The 15,789-nt window shown below is 53.9% G+C and overlaps 1 protein-coding gene across 5 annotated transcripts in view; it reads right to left on the reverse strand.

Annotated features, from left to right (window-relative positions):
* Positions 1 to 1,189: 1,189 nt before the first annotated feature.
* The window catches only part of DOT1L (DOT1 like histone lysine methyltransferase), a 66,558-nt gene continuing 51,958 nt past the window's right edge, over positions 1,190 to 15,789 (reverse strand). Inside the window, exons 20-28 of one of the 5 annotated variants that reach the window (XM_079770906.1) lie at positions 13,819 to 14,303; positions 13,548 to 13,683; positions 12,887 to 13,030; positions 11,386 to 11,515; positions 9,543 to 10,120; positions 9,086 to 9,291; positions 7,319 to 7,383; positions 6,446 to 6,859; positions 1,190 to 3,023 (exon numbers count right to left, since the gene is read on the reverse strand). In XM_079770906.1, the coding sequence (XP_079627032.1) occupies positions 3,016 to 3,023; positions 6,446 to 6,859; positions 7,319 to 7,383; positions 9,086 to 9,291; positions 9,543 to 10,120; positions 11,386 to 11,515; positions 12,887 to 13,030; positions 13,548 to 13,683; positions 13,819 to 14,303 (2,166 nt within the window). In that variant the 3' untranslated portion in view covers positions 1,190 to 3,015. Of the gene's footprint in view, positions 5,175 to 5,403; positions 6,860 to 7,318; positions 7,384 to 9,085; positions 9,292 to 9,542; positions 10,121 to 11,385; positions 11,516 to 12,886; positions 13,031 to 13,547; positions 13,684 to 13,818; positions 14,304 to 15,789 lie in introns of those variants that run through there. The other 4 variants (XM_079770904.1, XM_079770907.1, XM_079770905.1 and 1 more) reach the window with 4 other exon arrangements.

Consider the following 15,789-nt stretch of genomic DNA (forward strand, 5'->3'; position numbering starts at 1 on the left):
ACAGAACCTAGAGCCTAGAAAGTCAGGGAGGCTGGGAGCCCAGCTCAAGGGCCCTGAGGGAGAATGGATGGGGTGATGGGATCCTCAGATGGCCCGGGATCCCACCTCTGGTCACAGGCTGATTCTTTGAGTGCAGGCAGGACCTTGCAAAGGGTTTGGTTTTTCATTGAAGTGCCATCTAGTGGGTGGGGAGGAGGCCTGACCTAGTCAGATAGGTCTCCCTGAGGTGGGTACTCACTGCCCAAGTCACAACAGTTGTTTTCAGGGGCATGTGGGGCCTCTGCTGGGCGTGACCGTGCTCCACACATGGAGCCCTCAAGGTTCTCTAAGGTCTCACCATGTGAGAAATGCCAACAGACCAGGTTCAAGTGAAAACAAACATTTTATTACAGTCTGGAGATGGAAATCAGAGTACAGTGGGGTTCCCTTAGGAAAAGAGGGTCAAACCAGCAACCCAAAGGGATGGGCCATGCCAGCAACCCTCAGTGAAACACGGTCTACCAGAAGGACAAAGCAGGGCTGGTCTGAGACGCGACAAGCCAGCATGGGTGGACCATGGGAATGGGAGTGGGGTGGGGTGGATGAACAGTCTCCTTTGGACTTTGTGGATAAATAAAAGGGTGAGCGGGTCTTAAATAAATCATAAGTCATAGCTGGAAGGGAAGGCTGGCTCCTGACCGGAGGGTCTTCAGAGTTAGGTTTTCCTGAGCAAAGCACCCTCATAGCCCTGGGCTTCCCTGAAGTTGCCCGTAGTCAGAGCAGCACTGGTCTCTGCCCAGAGGAGACTAGAACCTGTTCTCCACAGGGGGATGGTTGTTCATGCACCCCACCCCACTCCTTTGCTGCCCCCCACCATGCCCTCACTGCCAATAGCGGCTGATCAATCTCACAGTCAGGAAGGCTGGAAGGTGGGCACAGAAAGGAGACCCCAGCGCTTGAGTAGACATGGTTGTGTGGGGAACACAGATAATAACGTCAGTAGGAAGTCCTGCACGGGGGCACACAGTTATCACAGAAGTGATGCAGTGTTTACAGGGTTGCTTGATTCCAGACCAGGGACTCGCTACATGCTGCAACTTTGCTACTGCTAACCCTGTTAGCTTTTTTAGGGAGCCCTGTGCTGGAGGACATTGCAGGATGTGGGGTGAGCACAGCACCTTCGTGTGCCAAGAGCACAGACCTGGAGGTAAGGGAGCCAGGGCAGCAGTTACAAGACAGCCAGTTATGAGAACCTGTCTAAGCACCATCTATAGCCTGACTATTGCTCTGGGCCAGGCATCACCCCTGGTACACAGGGCTCTACCAGGACGCACCCGAGGAAATTAGAGAGTCAACAGCCAGGCCTGTTCTGCACCCTTTTAGGCCTGTGTTCCACAAGGCCACTGCTCCCCCCCCCCGCCCCCCCAAAGGCTAGCTCCAGCCCTGCCTCCAGGGATCAGGAGGAGTGAGCCCAAGCCAGGCTTGCCACATCAGCCCTCCCAGGCAGGCCAAGGGCCCCTGGCAACCACATCTGGAAGGATGGGCTGTGCTGGCCAGGCTGGGGAATGTAGGAACTTGAGGCTTTTTTTGGGTTCCCATGTTCCTTGGTGGTGCTATCTCATGGGGACAAGCACCAGAATAGCAGGGCTCTGACTGAACCCATCTAAGCCAGAAGCACCCCCCGCTGGGGGTCCAGGCCCCACTACCAGCCAGGACCTTTGGCTGACTGCCCTTCAAGAGGACTGAGGGCTTCTGGACACACTCTTTCAGGGAAAATGCACAAACACTGTTCAACTGAGACCCAGGACTATTAAAGACTGCAGCACTGGAGGGACCCGATAACCCTGTTGGCAACTTCTAAAGCATCAGAACAGCTCTCGCCTTCATGTGAAGTCGGCCTTTGCCCTCATTGCTCACCCACAGTGCATTCATTCCCAAGCACCAGGGAGGCTGCTCCAGGCGTGGGGGCAGGTGTCAACCCAGCTGTGGTATTGAAGGGCCACGGAGCAGCAATACAGACTGACCAAGGGGATGGGGGCGCTCTGGCCCTGGGCCAATGCCACTTGTATGCACTTGAATAAATAAAAAGGTTTTTCCCCTCACTTTTTTTTTTTTACATTTACTGTGCATTATACAATCTAAAAATAAATGAAGTCAAGTCTATGAAATTTATAAATTTTCATCACATCTCTATAAAATACTGTCACTCGTCAGCGTGACTCTCTTCTATACAGACACACCAGGCACCCATGGCTAACCTGCCCCACGCCCCGGCCAGTGCCTTGCTTGACTGCGCAAGCCCGAGACAGTACAGACACAAAGTAAAGCACTTGCTCCCCAGCAGCCCCACGTTGGAGTCAAGTACCAGACCTGCCCCATGAGCACCACTCACAGCAGCCCTCCTCCGTGCAACATCCAGAGGCCACCCACTGGCCCTTCCTCACCAAAAGGCGCCATCCCTGGGACCAGGGCTGACAGTCTGGCTGAAGCATTCACAGTGATGGGGTGGGGCAGAGGGCCTTTTCTGAGGGACATTAAAAACCAAGCGAACCACCCTTGACCAGGAGATAGGCATGCCTTTGGTATGGGAGAGCTTGGGGATGACAGGGCAGGCGCATCAAGGACTGGTTTTGGCGTTGGTCAACCTCGAGTCAGCACCAAGAGAACGTGGAGATGGCAAGGCCTGGCGACGAGATAGCACCGGGCCCGGCTGTTGGAGTCTCTGCTGGCGGGCCAGTCCGTCCGGTCGATATCTTTATATAGATCCTCTCATATATAGTATTTACATTTCTTAATAGGTTGACTTTATGACTTCGGTGGAATAAGTCAAAATTGTTTATACTTTTTAAAAAACGATAAATATTTTATCTAAAACTATTGACAGTATAAGCTGGAGCCAGGCCCAGCATCTCCCGCAGGTCTGCGCAGCGTGGACTCAGAGCAGAGCCTCGTCCTCGGTCCATCCCGCCATCTGGTCGGCCACCAGCCCTGCAGCCCACCTATCCTTGCACAGGTCTCGAGGTTGAGGTAGAAATCCTAGTTACCTGCAGAGACCGGCGCAGGAGGAAAGGCAGCACAGTGTTAGCATCTCACTGGGAGAAGCCCATACATCCCCAGGCTGGGAACCAAAGCCTATAGACAGATGGATGGACGGAAGGAACTTAGTTGTTGCAAACAACGCCCTGCCATGCCCCTGGTTCAATCAGAGGTGGGAGGTCACCACATGCCAGCTCATAGGGAGTGAGCAGGTGTACCTGTGGGCAGCCCCACTGACAGGCCTGCATGCCCCCACAGTGAGGTCATCACTGTCCAGCCTAGGGAGACCTGTGATGGGCCTGAGATGAGATGGAAGGCAGGTATCCACTGTGGGTCCGGACAGGGAGCCTGACACCCAGATGCTTCCTCATATACATCTTTGACCTCTTCAAGCCAGTGCCTTCTCTGACAGCATGAGGCCACTGTGAGCTGGAGCCACCCTACCTTCCAGACTTTTCCATCAGGACTGAGGCACTACCAGAAGGCCATCAGACTCCTGCAGCCTCATGTCTGTTTCCACTTAAACACATGCAGATAGCCAAGGAGAGCAGGCAGACCTCATACCTGGTCCCCAGTGCCAGTTAGCACCTAGCTTGATCCTGGAGTACTCACCCCATAGGCTGTGGATTTGCCCAGAAAGGCCTGTGCCCTACCAGCAGTGGCTGGGTCAGCTGCTCCAGGGGCCCAACACCCTCACAGCCAGCAAAGGAGCAGATGGCCTTCTTGAATGCCTCACAGGCACCTTCCTTACCCCATTTCCAAAGTCAGGCCCTTCCTACACTGTCCTCTGACTCCACACTGACATCAAAATCCTTGAGGGCCAGAGGAGCACCAATCACCTGTCCAAGCAGCCCTTCCTGTGGCTGGCTATGCTCATCCCATTACCCACAGGCCTCTGGTGCATGTGGGTTGGGCCTGCACAACCACCATCTTCTGAAGGCCTGCTAAGTACCAGGGGCCTCGAATGCATAAAAATTTCCTAAAACCATGAGGTACATTCAATAAAACAGATTGAGAGAAGCCTAAGAGTGGGCAAACAGCAAATACTGAGATTCAGAGCTGCGCCCACGGCCCCACACTGGGGCTTCCTGGGTCCCTGACAACTGCAGACATGCAGCCGGAGGGTGGCAGCAAAATGGAGCTGGATTGCATAGTCAGGACCCTGGCTGCATCCACCTCCTCCTGGTCCCCTCCATGCAGGACTTATGCAGTACCCTGCCTGCCCAGCCTGCAGGGCCTCCCTGATCTGCTATTTCTTTGGCCTGGAGCACTGTGGGACCTGGTGGGAAGGTCCAGTGGGCACCAAGGATTGGCCACTCTCCTCCTGAGCTCTGTGGTGGTGCTCAGGCTGCACTCAGAGGTCAATATGCATGGCTGCCGTCTCCCTTCCCGCCCTGTGCTTAGTTTTTCTTAGCGCCTCTCAGAACTAATGGTCCCAGGCCCCTCTGCAGAGCCCTTTGGGCCTGTCCACTCTCTGTGGAAGAAAGGACAGGTGAGTTTCTTGTATGGGCCACCTGGTTGGGCTCTAGCCTTACCTTACAGAACAGAACGGCTAGCTAACCAAGGTCTTTATCGCGGCTTAACCCCCGCAAGGCGCGCGGCATAAGGAGGCGGCATGCCAAGGGAAACCCACACGGCGGACGGCCCCGTGGAGCTAGCCTGTGGGATCATGGGTGAGGCCTGGGCCAGAGCCAGTCCAGGCAGGGGCTGGTGGTGCACCATGAAGGAGGGGCGGGAGACCTTGTGTGGGAGGGAGGCGAGCTTGATAGACAGAGAGGCGTTAGCAGGAGGCAGAGAGGCGGCAGAGGAGGCAGGTAAGAAAGCTTGGTTAGCCGGGAGGGGCGCAAGATTCTGCAGGAGCACAGGCTCAGAGTTAGCAGGGAGCAGTGCAGGAGCAGGAGGCAAGGCAGCGTTAGGAGGAGGGGGGGGCGCGTGAAGTGCTGGTGGCCCCGCAGGGGGCCGACCCAGGGGCAGAGGAGGCTGGGGTGGGGGCTGCCTGGTCTCCACAGAGGACAGGGCCTGAAAGGAAGAGGCGGGGGTACTGGCCACCGCCTGCATCGGGGTTAAGCTCAGCGTGGTGCTGCGACAAGCAGCCCCGCTGCCGAAACTGGCTCCAAACGGATGAGTGGAGGCGGAAGGCACCGTGTGGTTAAAGATACCTGCAAACAGGAGAGAAAAACTCAGCTTCAACAGGCGGGCATTCTCCAGGCAAGCGAAGAGACACACGCAAAAAAGGGGAAGCAGACAGCAGCCGCAGCTCTGAGTGCACACAGGTGCAGGGACAAAGCAGCAGGCAGCAGGAGTGCAGGTGGCCAGGTGAGACTTACCTGCAGGATGGCCCCATGCCACACCCCCCTCAGCACTCCCTCCTAGGCTCCCAGCTGTGAGCATCTCACCCACCTGTACCCAGCAAGGAGCCACCTATGGAGGTCTGGGACTACAGAGGACCCAGCCAGTGGCTTCACTCCACCCTACAAAGAGCCACAGTGCAGTAGGCGCTGTGGTTACTCTCTTGCAATGCCCTGACAGTCCCCAAGGCTGTCAGGTCTGATGGTGACCTCCACAGGGAGTCATGAAAGCTCTAGTCACGGCGCCAGCTCTCCTGAAGGTATGAAAGACACTGTCACAACCAGAAAGCCTGACAGGCCAACTCACGCGTGAGTGCTCTGCCCATGTGAGTCATATCTGCATTTTGTGAAAAGGAATGAGGTGGCAGGTGCAAGGTGGACACAAAGGGACCTGCGGGCACAGCCTCTCACCCCTTAGGGGGCTCTGGAAGGGAACCTGTAAAGCAGTTGTGATTAAACCCAGTGGTCCAGGAGGCTTCCTTGACGACGTAGTGTCACAGACCCCAGAGCAGGTCCCGTGGGACCTGAGAGTCAGACAGGAGAGACGCGCTTCTGCCTACCTCCAACTGCACCACCTGCCACACCGGAGGAAAAGCTGCCCATGGCATGAGAGTTGGTCAGTCTGGTTGCAGCGGATGAGACGTGCACTAGGCCAGCAGCAGCCGGCACAGAGCTGAACAAGGACTGCAGCACAGATGAGCCTAAGTTGGCCTGCAGGGACATGGGGCCCAAGGCAAACTGCGGGCCAGGTGCAAAAGTGCCCAGGAAGGGCCGGTGTGTCTGGGAGGAGGGGGCTGTGCCACTTGCTGAGGACGCTGCTGTGGTGAGGCCTGGCCCACTGAGGAGGCCCCCAGGAGGCACGGCAGTGGCAGAAATGAAGAGATTGTGGCCATTTTTGAACTCAGGCTCGCGGTCCCGGCCCTTGCCCACCTTGCCATGTGATGAGGCCTTGTCTGAGGGTGTGCACACGGGCAAGCTGACTTCTCCCTCCCTGCCCTTGACCCCCTCACCCTTCGGGCCACCCAGTCCATCCAGCTGCCTCTTGTTCACAAAAGGGCCAGGCTCCGTGCTGCTCTCCTTACCCCTCGGGGCGGAAAAGCTCAGGGGGGCGCCCAGGCTGGCCACCTCAGGGGCCTTGTGGGAGAGAGAAGCACCATCACTGAAACTGTGTAAACTGAGGTCGGCAGCCAGGCTCCCGCTGAAGGCAAAGCCGTTGGGGGGGTTGCTGATGGGACTCAGCCCGCCAGTCCCCGACAGTGCACCCGGAAAGCTCTTCCTGGGGTGGGTGGCCAGCTTGGCATCAACTGAGCTGAGCTCCTCTAGGGTGGGCCGAAAAGCGAACAGGGAGTTCTGGCTCAGAGCGGAGCTGGCCTGTAGCGGGCTGTCAGTGGCCTTGGCCAGGCCAAGGTCAGCGATGGGTGAGAAGGTGGACTTCCACTTGCTGCTGTTGATGGGCTCGCTGGAGGGCATCGGCTTCCTTCCTACCAGGGTGCCACCTGATGAGGAGAGGCAGGGGCTGAGGCCTGGGTGCCTCCAAGGGGTCAAGTGGGACGGGAACTGCAGTTAGAAGGTCTCCGAGGGGGGTCTGGGAGGAAGCTGCATGGGCTCAGACTACCATAGCTCAGAATGATGGATGCCCTTCCACCCAGAAAAGGTTGGTCCTCCATGTGGTTAGGGTGGGACGGACTACAGGAGAAGGGAAAGATGAAAGGAGTGCTTCTTGGGGAGGGCAGGTGGGTGAACGAGTCAACACTAATCAGACTTTGGCCTATTTCACCAGGAAGGAAACAGGTCTGCTGCCCAGGCAACTGAGGATATGGTACCTGGCAGCACCAAGACTGGCCTGTGGTGGGAATGGCCTTTCTAGCACCACTGTGCTCAGGAACGCCTGTGCAGAAAAGACAGGGCATGCCACCTAGCACTGGGGACTCATGCAATGGAGCACTGTTACTCACCATTTTCCAAGGTTTTCGGAGGAGATTTGCTTTCTAAGGAGATAGTTGCAATTTTTCTCTCAATTCTATCAAGAAAAAAAGAAAACGACTGTTTGAAATCCCTGTGCACACCGAGAGCTGTATGTGTACACTGAATTGCCCAGGGAGGTTGAGCAGCAGTAGACAGACAGCTCCCCTGCCCTTGGACCTCCTTCAAGGAAGACCCATGGCTGTTATGTCCATGTTGCAGCCCAATTACTGAGGGCTCAGCAGCTAAAGAGGAATAGGCACTCCACTTCCTCATATACAGACACACACATGTCCCAGATAGAACCATCTCTCAATCTCTGTTTAAAACCCCGGTGCTTGTCATGTCATCTATAGTATCTCATGCATGTGACACATAGGATGTAGTACACTTCAGCAAGTTGGAATTCATAGCAGCCCCAAATTACAAATAGTGTGCATTATACGTGTCAGTGTATTATGGCCTTTCCCCAACGACATAGAACTTCCAAATGAATCTGGAAACTGGTAAGTTGGATGTGCCTGAGACAAAAGAAGACTACTCAAGTGCAACCTTTAAGAACATAATGTATATATGTGGAAGAAAATAAAATAAAATCACTTTGATGAGACACCAAAAGCACAGGCAACAAAAGAAAAAACAGATAAATGGGACTTAGAAAAAATTTAACCCAGGGAGAGAGGGGAAATGTCATACCATAAGGGATCATGTATCCAGAATAAAGAACTCTCACAAATCAACAATAGCAAAGGACACCCAATTAAAGGAAGGGCCAAGGATCCTGGACAGACACACACAGACGGCCAATAGGAGAAGATACTCAACATCACTAGTTGTCAGGGAGATGAAAGTCAGGACCATGGTGAGACACCACTTCACACCCATAAGAAAGGTATTTACATTAAGAACAAAATCAGACAATAACAAGTGCTGGTGAGAATGTGGGGGAACTCGAGCCTGAGTGCACAGCTGGTGGAAATGTACAATGGAGTGGCCATTGTGGAAAATAATGAGGATGGCAGTTCCTGAAAAAATTAAATATAGAATGACCATGTGACCCAGCAATTCTACTTGGTACACCTGGTTGGTGTGGCTCAGTGGTTGTGTCAACCTATGAACCAGATGGTCACAGTTCGATTCTCCAACAGGCACATGCCCGGGTTGTAGGCTCAGTCCCCAGTGGGAGGCATGCAGGAGGGCAGCCAATCAATGATTCTCTCATCATTGATGTTTCTATCTCTCTCTCCCTCTCCCTTCCTCTCTGAAATCAATAAAAATATATTTACATATATTACAAATACTACTTAGTATGAAGTAAATTGAGACAAAAAACATATATGACAGTTCACAGCAGCAACATTCACAACAGCTAAAAACTGGAAGCAACCCCAGTGTCCATGGACAGAGAAATGGACAATCAAAATGTGGTCCATCCACACTGGATTATTCAGCCTTAAAAAGGAAGGACATTCTGACACCTGCTATGACATAGATGAACCTTGAGGACATTACACTGTTACATATGAGATTCCTAGAGAAGTCAGATTGATAGAGACAGAAAGTAGATGGTGGCTGCCAAGGGCTGGGGGAGGGAGAGAATATGGGGAGTGATTGTTAAGGTCCCTTTTACCCCCCAACTAATGGCAGGTGGAAGCTGCCTGTCCCTGGGTCACACATGACCACAAGGGCCTGTCCTTCAGAACCCTGCTGGTGTACGCCCCTCTCCCAAGGGTGGAGTGCCTGCCCTGCCTTGCCCTCACCTGGTGCTGCCTTGCTCGTCCTCAGAGCCCGGCTCCTCATCTGAGGTCAGTGGGGAGTAGTGGGCTCCATTGGTCTGGCTCAGGGGCTTCTCTTTCTTGAGCACGGGTGGCTGGTCGTTGTCCTGGTAAGGTACAGGGGAGCTCTTTAGGGAGCTCTCGGGGGACGAGATGGCTGTGATTTCCAAAGGTTGGTTAATGTTGTTGACCTAAGGGACCAGCACAGACACAGCACAACTCTGTCAATGGGCTCCCACAGCACCGACCCCAATGGCTTTGCTCTGATCCCTCCTGCCTAGGCTACCCCGGGCATGGAGTACTGGGGAATCGCAAAGCCTGCCAGCTGTTCCCTTCCAGCATGGGCCCTGCCCCAGCCCATCTCGGCTACCCCCGGGAACAAGAGACCCAACGTCCAGATGCCTGCTTGTCTACCTCCCCAGACATTCGTTCCTGGCCTCACCATGGAGTTCAGGTTGAGGGGAGACCCTGAAGACTGAGTGAAGAGGCCGGCGACGGATGGCAAGGCCCGGCGCTTGGGAGACACGCCTGAGCTCAGATTGGGGGTCCCCGCTGATGCCCGCTTCCTTCTGCCCCGCTTTCGACTGTCCTGCCCATGGCTCTGACTGCTGTCTCCACGAGCACCCCCAGGCAGAGGGCTGTGCTTGTTGGAAGGTGACTGCTTGGTGCTGCTGGCACCAGCTGAGATGGTGAAGATAATCCTCCTCTTGGCCTCGCTCTCTGGATCTGAGAAGCCAACCTCAGAGGGAAGGTCCCCTTTGCTCGCATCAGGGAGTGGGCCCTGGGCAGCGCTGAGTCGGGGGCTGACGCAGAGCTGGTGCGTGGGCGAGGCTGGACCGGAGTTCCGGGGCTGCACCAGCAGCTGAGGATGCTGTGGGGTGGAGCTGCGGGAGCCCATGGTGGTGAAGAGGCTCCCCGAGCTGGAGGACTCATCGAAGGCAGGGGGCTCAACTCCAGGAGCGAGTGGGGCCGGGCTGCCTGCCAGGGCCCCACTGATGGCGACTGAGCCTGCATAGAAGCCTGCCGGGAAGAGAAACAGTGTTTCAGGGAAGCTCATCCCAGGAGAGGACGGTGCTGCCCCAGGTGAAAGTGGTAAGGACACTAAGCCCCGGAGAAGCACCCTCCATGTCGTGGGTGCCCCCATAGATGGCACCAAGGGACAAGGCAGGCACCCCTGGGTTGGCGCAAGCGCAGGTGAGAGTGCTCAGGCGTGATGAGCTCCTTCCCATGTTTGGATTTGGCATCACTGGAGGCCCTGGAGCCTGTGTACCACTCCCCACCCTGAGGCCTCTCTTGGCACCTCCTCTAGAGGCCAAGAAACCCTTGTGACATCCAACTGAGACAGAATTTGTCCTTTGCCCAGAACTCATCATGCTGCCAGCTGCAAAGTATCCCCCGCGTTGGAGTAGTGGAACACAGGGAGCCTAGGGGAAGGACTGCTCTCAGTAATGGCCTCTGCATTTTATTATGTTTTTTAATTTTCAAAAAATTGATTTTTGAGAATGAGAAATGGAGAGAGAGATGTTGATTCTTGTGTGTGCCGACCGGGGATCGAACCCACAACCTTGGTGTAGGGAGACAACGATCTAATCAACTGAGCTACCTGGCCAGGGCTGAATTTTATTCTTTATGCCTGGAAAAATAATTTCCAAACAGGCCATGGTGTTCACAAAAGTCAGCAAACTACAGCCCAGCCCATGGTCTGGCGTTTTGGCTGCCAAGCTTTGCTATAGTAGTTTTACTGGCACATGCCCACCACCTGTTCACGGACTTTCACAACTCGAGTTGAACAGCTGTGACAGAGCCTCTTGGCTTCAGAGCCACAATTCCCCCCACCCCGGGGCCCTGTGTTAACACATAGATGTGTCAAAAATTGGAGCTCTCTGAAGGAGATCAGAATCCAGCTAGAAACTGGGTGGCCCCGGAGCCCACAGTGGTTTGACAAGGACAATGCCACCACACTACTCAGGCTCTAATACAGTCAGACCAAGCACATCATATCAGGATGCCAGCCAGAGTTTCAGGTAATGCACTGAGGGCCCACCCTAGTGTCCCTGACCCCCAGGTCTCACTGTGCTGCTGCTGTTGCTAAGGAGGACAACAGTCTGGACTCAGCATAGACCGCATGGCTGGGAGGAGATAAGCTCTGAGCCAGGCATCTCTGAAGGCCTCACTATAGACATTGTTCACAACTCACACCCCCAGCATAGCCCCTGGAGGGTGGCAGTGGGCACAGGTGGAAGCTGACCTATGGAAACAGGGCAGAAATAGGAGAAGCACCCTACCTGTGGGCGCCAGGGTGAGGCTTTTGCTCCCAGCAGCGTTGCTCCCAGCACCATGGGCATTAGCACCCATCTGCTTTTCAAGTGTGGACGAGGACTCTCGGGTCTGAGGCACAGGACTGGGGGTGCTTCTCTGTGGAGAGAATGCACTGTCAGCTGAGCTGGGCCTGGCATGTTAATGTCGGGGAGGGGTCACAGGTCACAGAACGGAAAGTGACCTGCTCAGGGTGTGAGCACAGTGGGCAGCCACCAGAAGGGTCTGATCAGGGGTGGGACAGATGTCTGACTTGGGTCCTAAGGGATCATTCTGGCTAATGGGCTCAGGATGGGGATGAAGGGTACAGGGAAAGCAGTCAGGGCTGCAGCAGCAGTTACGATCTGACCCAGCAATTTATCTTCTATGTGCAAAGAGATGAAAACACTTGTCTACACAAAACCTGTACACACCTGTTCACAGTGGCCAAAAAGTAGAAACAAAAAAATGTCCATTGATAAATGAAACAACACCCAAATGTGTCCACTTACACACGAGATTACTCAGCCACGAAAAGGAGAGAAGCATTGACACTCGCTACAATATGGATGAACCTTGTAAACAGGATGCTCAATGAGAAATGCCAGACACAAAAAGGCCACACAGTGTGTGTGATTCCATTTATGTGAAATGTCCAGAAGTGTGGGTTTGTGGCTGTCAGAGATGGGGATGGGACACACACATGACTATGGATGTGGGTGGGACTTCCTTTGGGGGGTGACAAAACATTCTGGAACTAGAGGTGATTGATGGTTGTCAGCCCTGTGAACATACTAAATGTCACTGAAATACACACTTTAGATGGTGAATTGTACGTGGATTATAACTGGGGGAAAAAGAAGAAGAAAAAAAAGCCTGCATTAGGTAGAGTCCATAAGCGTGAGGCAAGGGGAATGCGGGTATGGACTGAAGCAGATGTGCTTCAAGCTTCTACCACATCAGGCAGTTCTATTCCTTCTCCACCTGCACACACCACCATTTACAAAAAAGGAGGAGATAAAAATGACAAGATGTGCTCTGGTCGACATGGCTCAGTGGTTAGAGCGTCGGCTTGTGCACTGAAGGGTCTTGGGTTCAATTTCCAGTCAAGGGTATGTACCTGGATTGCAGGTTCAATTCTGGGCCCCTTTCAGAGCGCGTGGGAGACAACCAATCGATGTGTCTCTCTCACATGGATGTTTCTCTCTCTCCCGCCCCCCACTCTCCCTCCCCTCTCCCTAAAAATCAATGGAAAAAATATCCTTGGATGAAGATTAAAACACAACAAAAAAACCCATAAGATATTAATGTAATTAAACCTGGATTCTTGGATGCTCTATTTTTCTCAAACTTCAATTGCATGCAATTTAACAAAAAGGAACCAGGTCTTATGGGGCAAACACCAGACAAAAGTCTCCTCTGCCTGTGCTGATTCTCTCGGAGCAACACAGCATTGGACTGCCCCCGCCCCCCATGGTGCCCACTCACTACCTTCTCGGCACGGTTGGGCAACACCACGCTGGCCAGGGGGATGCTGACGGGCAGCTTGCTGGGCTGCACAGTGCTGAGCGGAATGCTGACGGGTAGGCTGGTGATGGCCTCCCCACTGCTGGCATAGGCGCGCTCCTTCAGACCCTGCAGACACAGCAGACTGCCTGCTGCTGCTGACCCGTGAACCCCAGGCCACGAGCACCACCCGAAGGACACAACTACCCTCCAGCCATGGACAAGGGGACCGCTGTAGCAGACAGTCCCCTCATCCCAGTAACACCTATCCCTCCAACTCCAACCGCTTCTCCTGACCTTCCAGGCCCCTACCCGTCACTAGGTCCTCACACTTTGACCTAATGTTTTTCAAACTTGCCATCTGAACAGAGACAGAGCTGCCCTCTGGCAATGCCACTCTAAAGGGGCTCTACTATCTTGCCACTTTTTTAGTCTTGTTCCTGAAGCAACTGAGAGTGGGGACCTGACTAACGAAGCCCTATCCCTCCATCCCCACCCCACAATCTCCTGTTCCATAGCCCCCACCTGGATGCCCTCTCTAACAGACCCACTCAGGATACCCACCGAGTGCCCCCCATAGCCCTGGCTCAGTCACAGGTCAGAAGACACCCACCCCAAGTCCCTCCCTCCCAGTGATTGCCTGCACCTTCTCACTGCCTTTTTCTCCTGTCATCTGTAAGGCCACAGGGGATGAGGGCCGTGGGTCCTGAGGGCTCAGCTTGATGCCATTGGCGAGGCCCGGGCTCTGGTATGGAAGGCCATTCTCCTTGGCGTGCTCAGTTCTGGAATGAGACACATACCACAGTCAATCTCTGTGGAGACCCAGCTGACAGCCTGGGCCTAGCCACCACTTCCAAACTGATGAGCAACACCTCTCAAGACCCCACAATAGCCCAAGAGCGCCAGGGCAGACTCACCGTGGGTGTAGCTCACCAGCAGATGTCTTGCCACTGGCAGTGTGGTCCTGGCTCAGGTGGCGTCTCAGCACCAGCTTGGCCGGAGAGAGCCTGGTGTAGTCTGGCAAGGCCAAGCCAGACAGCTTCTCAAGCCGGGGCCGGCTGCTGTGGCTGGGAGTACATGGCACAACCTCCTGGTCCAGTGGAGAGGCCAGGTACTGGGGGGTGTTCTGCTTGGACGAGGGCCGGCTCAGTGTGTTGCAGAGCTCATAGCCGGCCGCGTGGCCATTCATGGAGAGCTCCGGGCTCATGCTACTGAAGTGGGGCAGTGAGAATTTGGAGCAGTCCAGCTCAAGGTGCAGCCGGCTGGGTTCCGCCTCCAGTTCTCGGCCCAGGCCACCTTTCCCTCGTAGGTGCAGGGGCACAGCATCATCAGGCGGCACGCAGGACTTGAGCTGCAGGAGCTCCTGCTGCCGCTGGCTCTTTTCCAGCTCCACGATGCTAATCTGGAAGATTGAGGGTGTCAGACCCTCAGCTTGCTTGTGGGGGAGGCTCCTGCACACCCGTCGAAGGCCCCAGACAGAGGCCAGCCCAGCCCAACACAGCAACCCACCAGAGGGGACCATCCCAGGAGAGTGAGAAGGATGCCCACCCAGAATAACTACAAGGAGGCAGACTGACTTTGTGTGTAAAGAGGAGGCAGAGCAGCCAACCACCCAAACTGGTCAGGGCACTCTGGGTAGACAGATAAAACAGCACGTGAGTGTTAAAAGTGGTTCTGCAGATGCACATCTGCTGAAACGAAAAGACGTCCACAGGAAAGCAAGGAACAGAGGACATAGCGCTCTCATGAGTATACAACATTGGGAAAAACCCTGAAATAGCATTTCCTTCCAGGGGTCAGACACAGGCTTTTAAAAAACATGGTTTTTAGAGATAGAAACATTGATAAGATCGGCTACCTCCTGCATACCCCCTACTGGGGATTGAGCCCACAGCCCAGGCATATGCCCTGACTGAGACCTCTTGGTTCCTGGGTCAATGCTCAACTGGTGAACCACACCTGCCAGGCCACAGGGCACTTTTTTTCTTACACTATGTTTGGGCTTTTTCTCTATATGAACATGTATCATTTCTTTATTACACAGAAGAGCTAGAAACCAAATATATTCCCTGTGGAGACTTCTCTTGCAGGTACACCCATGGAAACAAGGCCTGGCTTTTGTAGCAGTCAGCAAACCACTTTTTTTGTTGTTAATCCACACCCAATTTTTTCCATTGATTTTTAAAGAGAGTGGAAGGGAGGGGGAGAGACAGAGAGAAACATCAATGTGAGAACACTGATTGGTTGCCTCCCACACTGGGAATGTCTGGGCCCCCTCAAAAGGGGATCGAACCTGCAACCAAAGTATGTGCCCTTGACTGGCATTGAACAGGAGACTTCAGTCCTTAGGCTGATGCTCTAACCACTGAGAAACCGGCTAGAGACAAACCTCTTTCTATGACACACACTGCTGGTGTGGTGGACAAGAGACACCTAGGCCATGTATCACAGGACCTTAAACTGCTCACAGATCTATTTTGGGGACTATGTCTTTACAGAAATATCCTTAAAATGAATCATGGTGCAGAAAAATTCATTGCAGTTTCATTTTATAATAAACCACTTAAAAGAGCCCCAAGGGTCTGGCAACCGGCAATGCTCTATGTTATGAAGCTGTGCTGAGTAAATGCAGTAGAACTGCGTCTGTATACAGGGAGCTTTCATAATGACTAATGCTCATGCCCCACGTCTCTCTTTATTGTCCTCATTGTTACTTGTAAGTTCTGTACTCAGGAACTCAGTCATAACCTGTTATGCTTTCTCCTTCCCTGAACTTTTTTCTAGCTGACCTTGATGAACGAGTTACCCTATCAGAAAAAGCACAAGATGCCTGGCTGGTGTAGCTCAATGATTGAGCATCGACCTATGAACCAGGAGGTCACTGTTCA

Source organism: Cnephaeus nilssonii (genome assembly GCF_951640355.1).
Source record: "Cnephaeus nilssonii genome assembly, chromosome: 5".
Classification (NCBI taxonomy): domain Eukaryota; kingdom Metazoa; phylum Chordata; class Mammalia; order Chiroptera; family Vespertilionidae; genus Cnephaeus; species Cnephaeus nilssonii.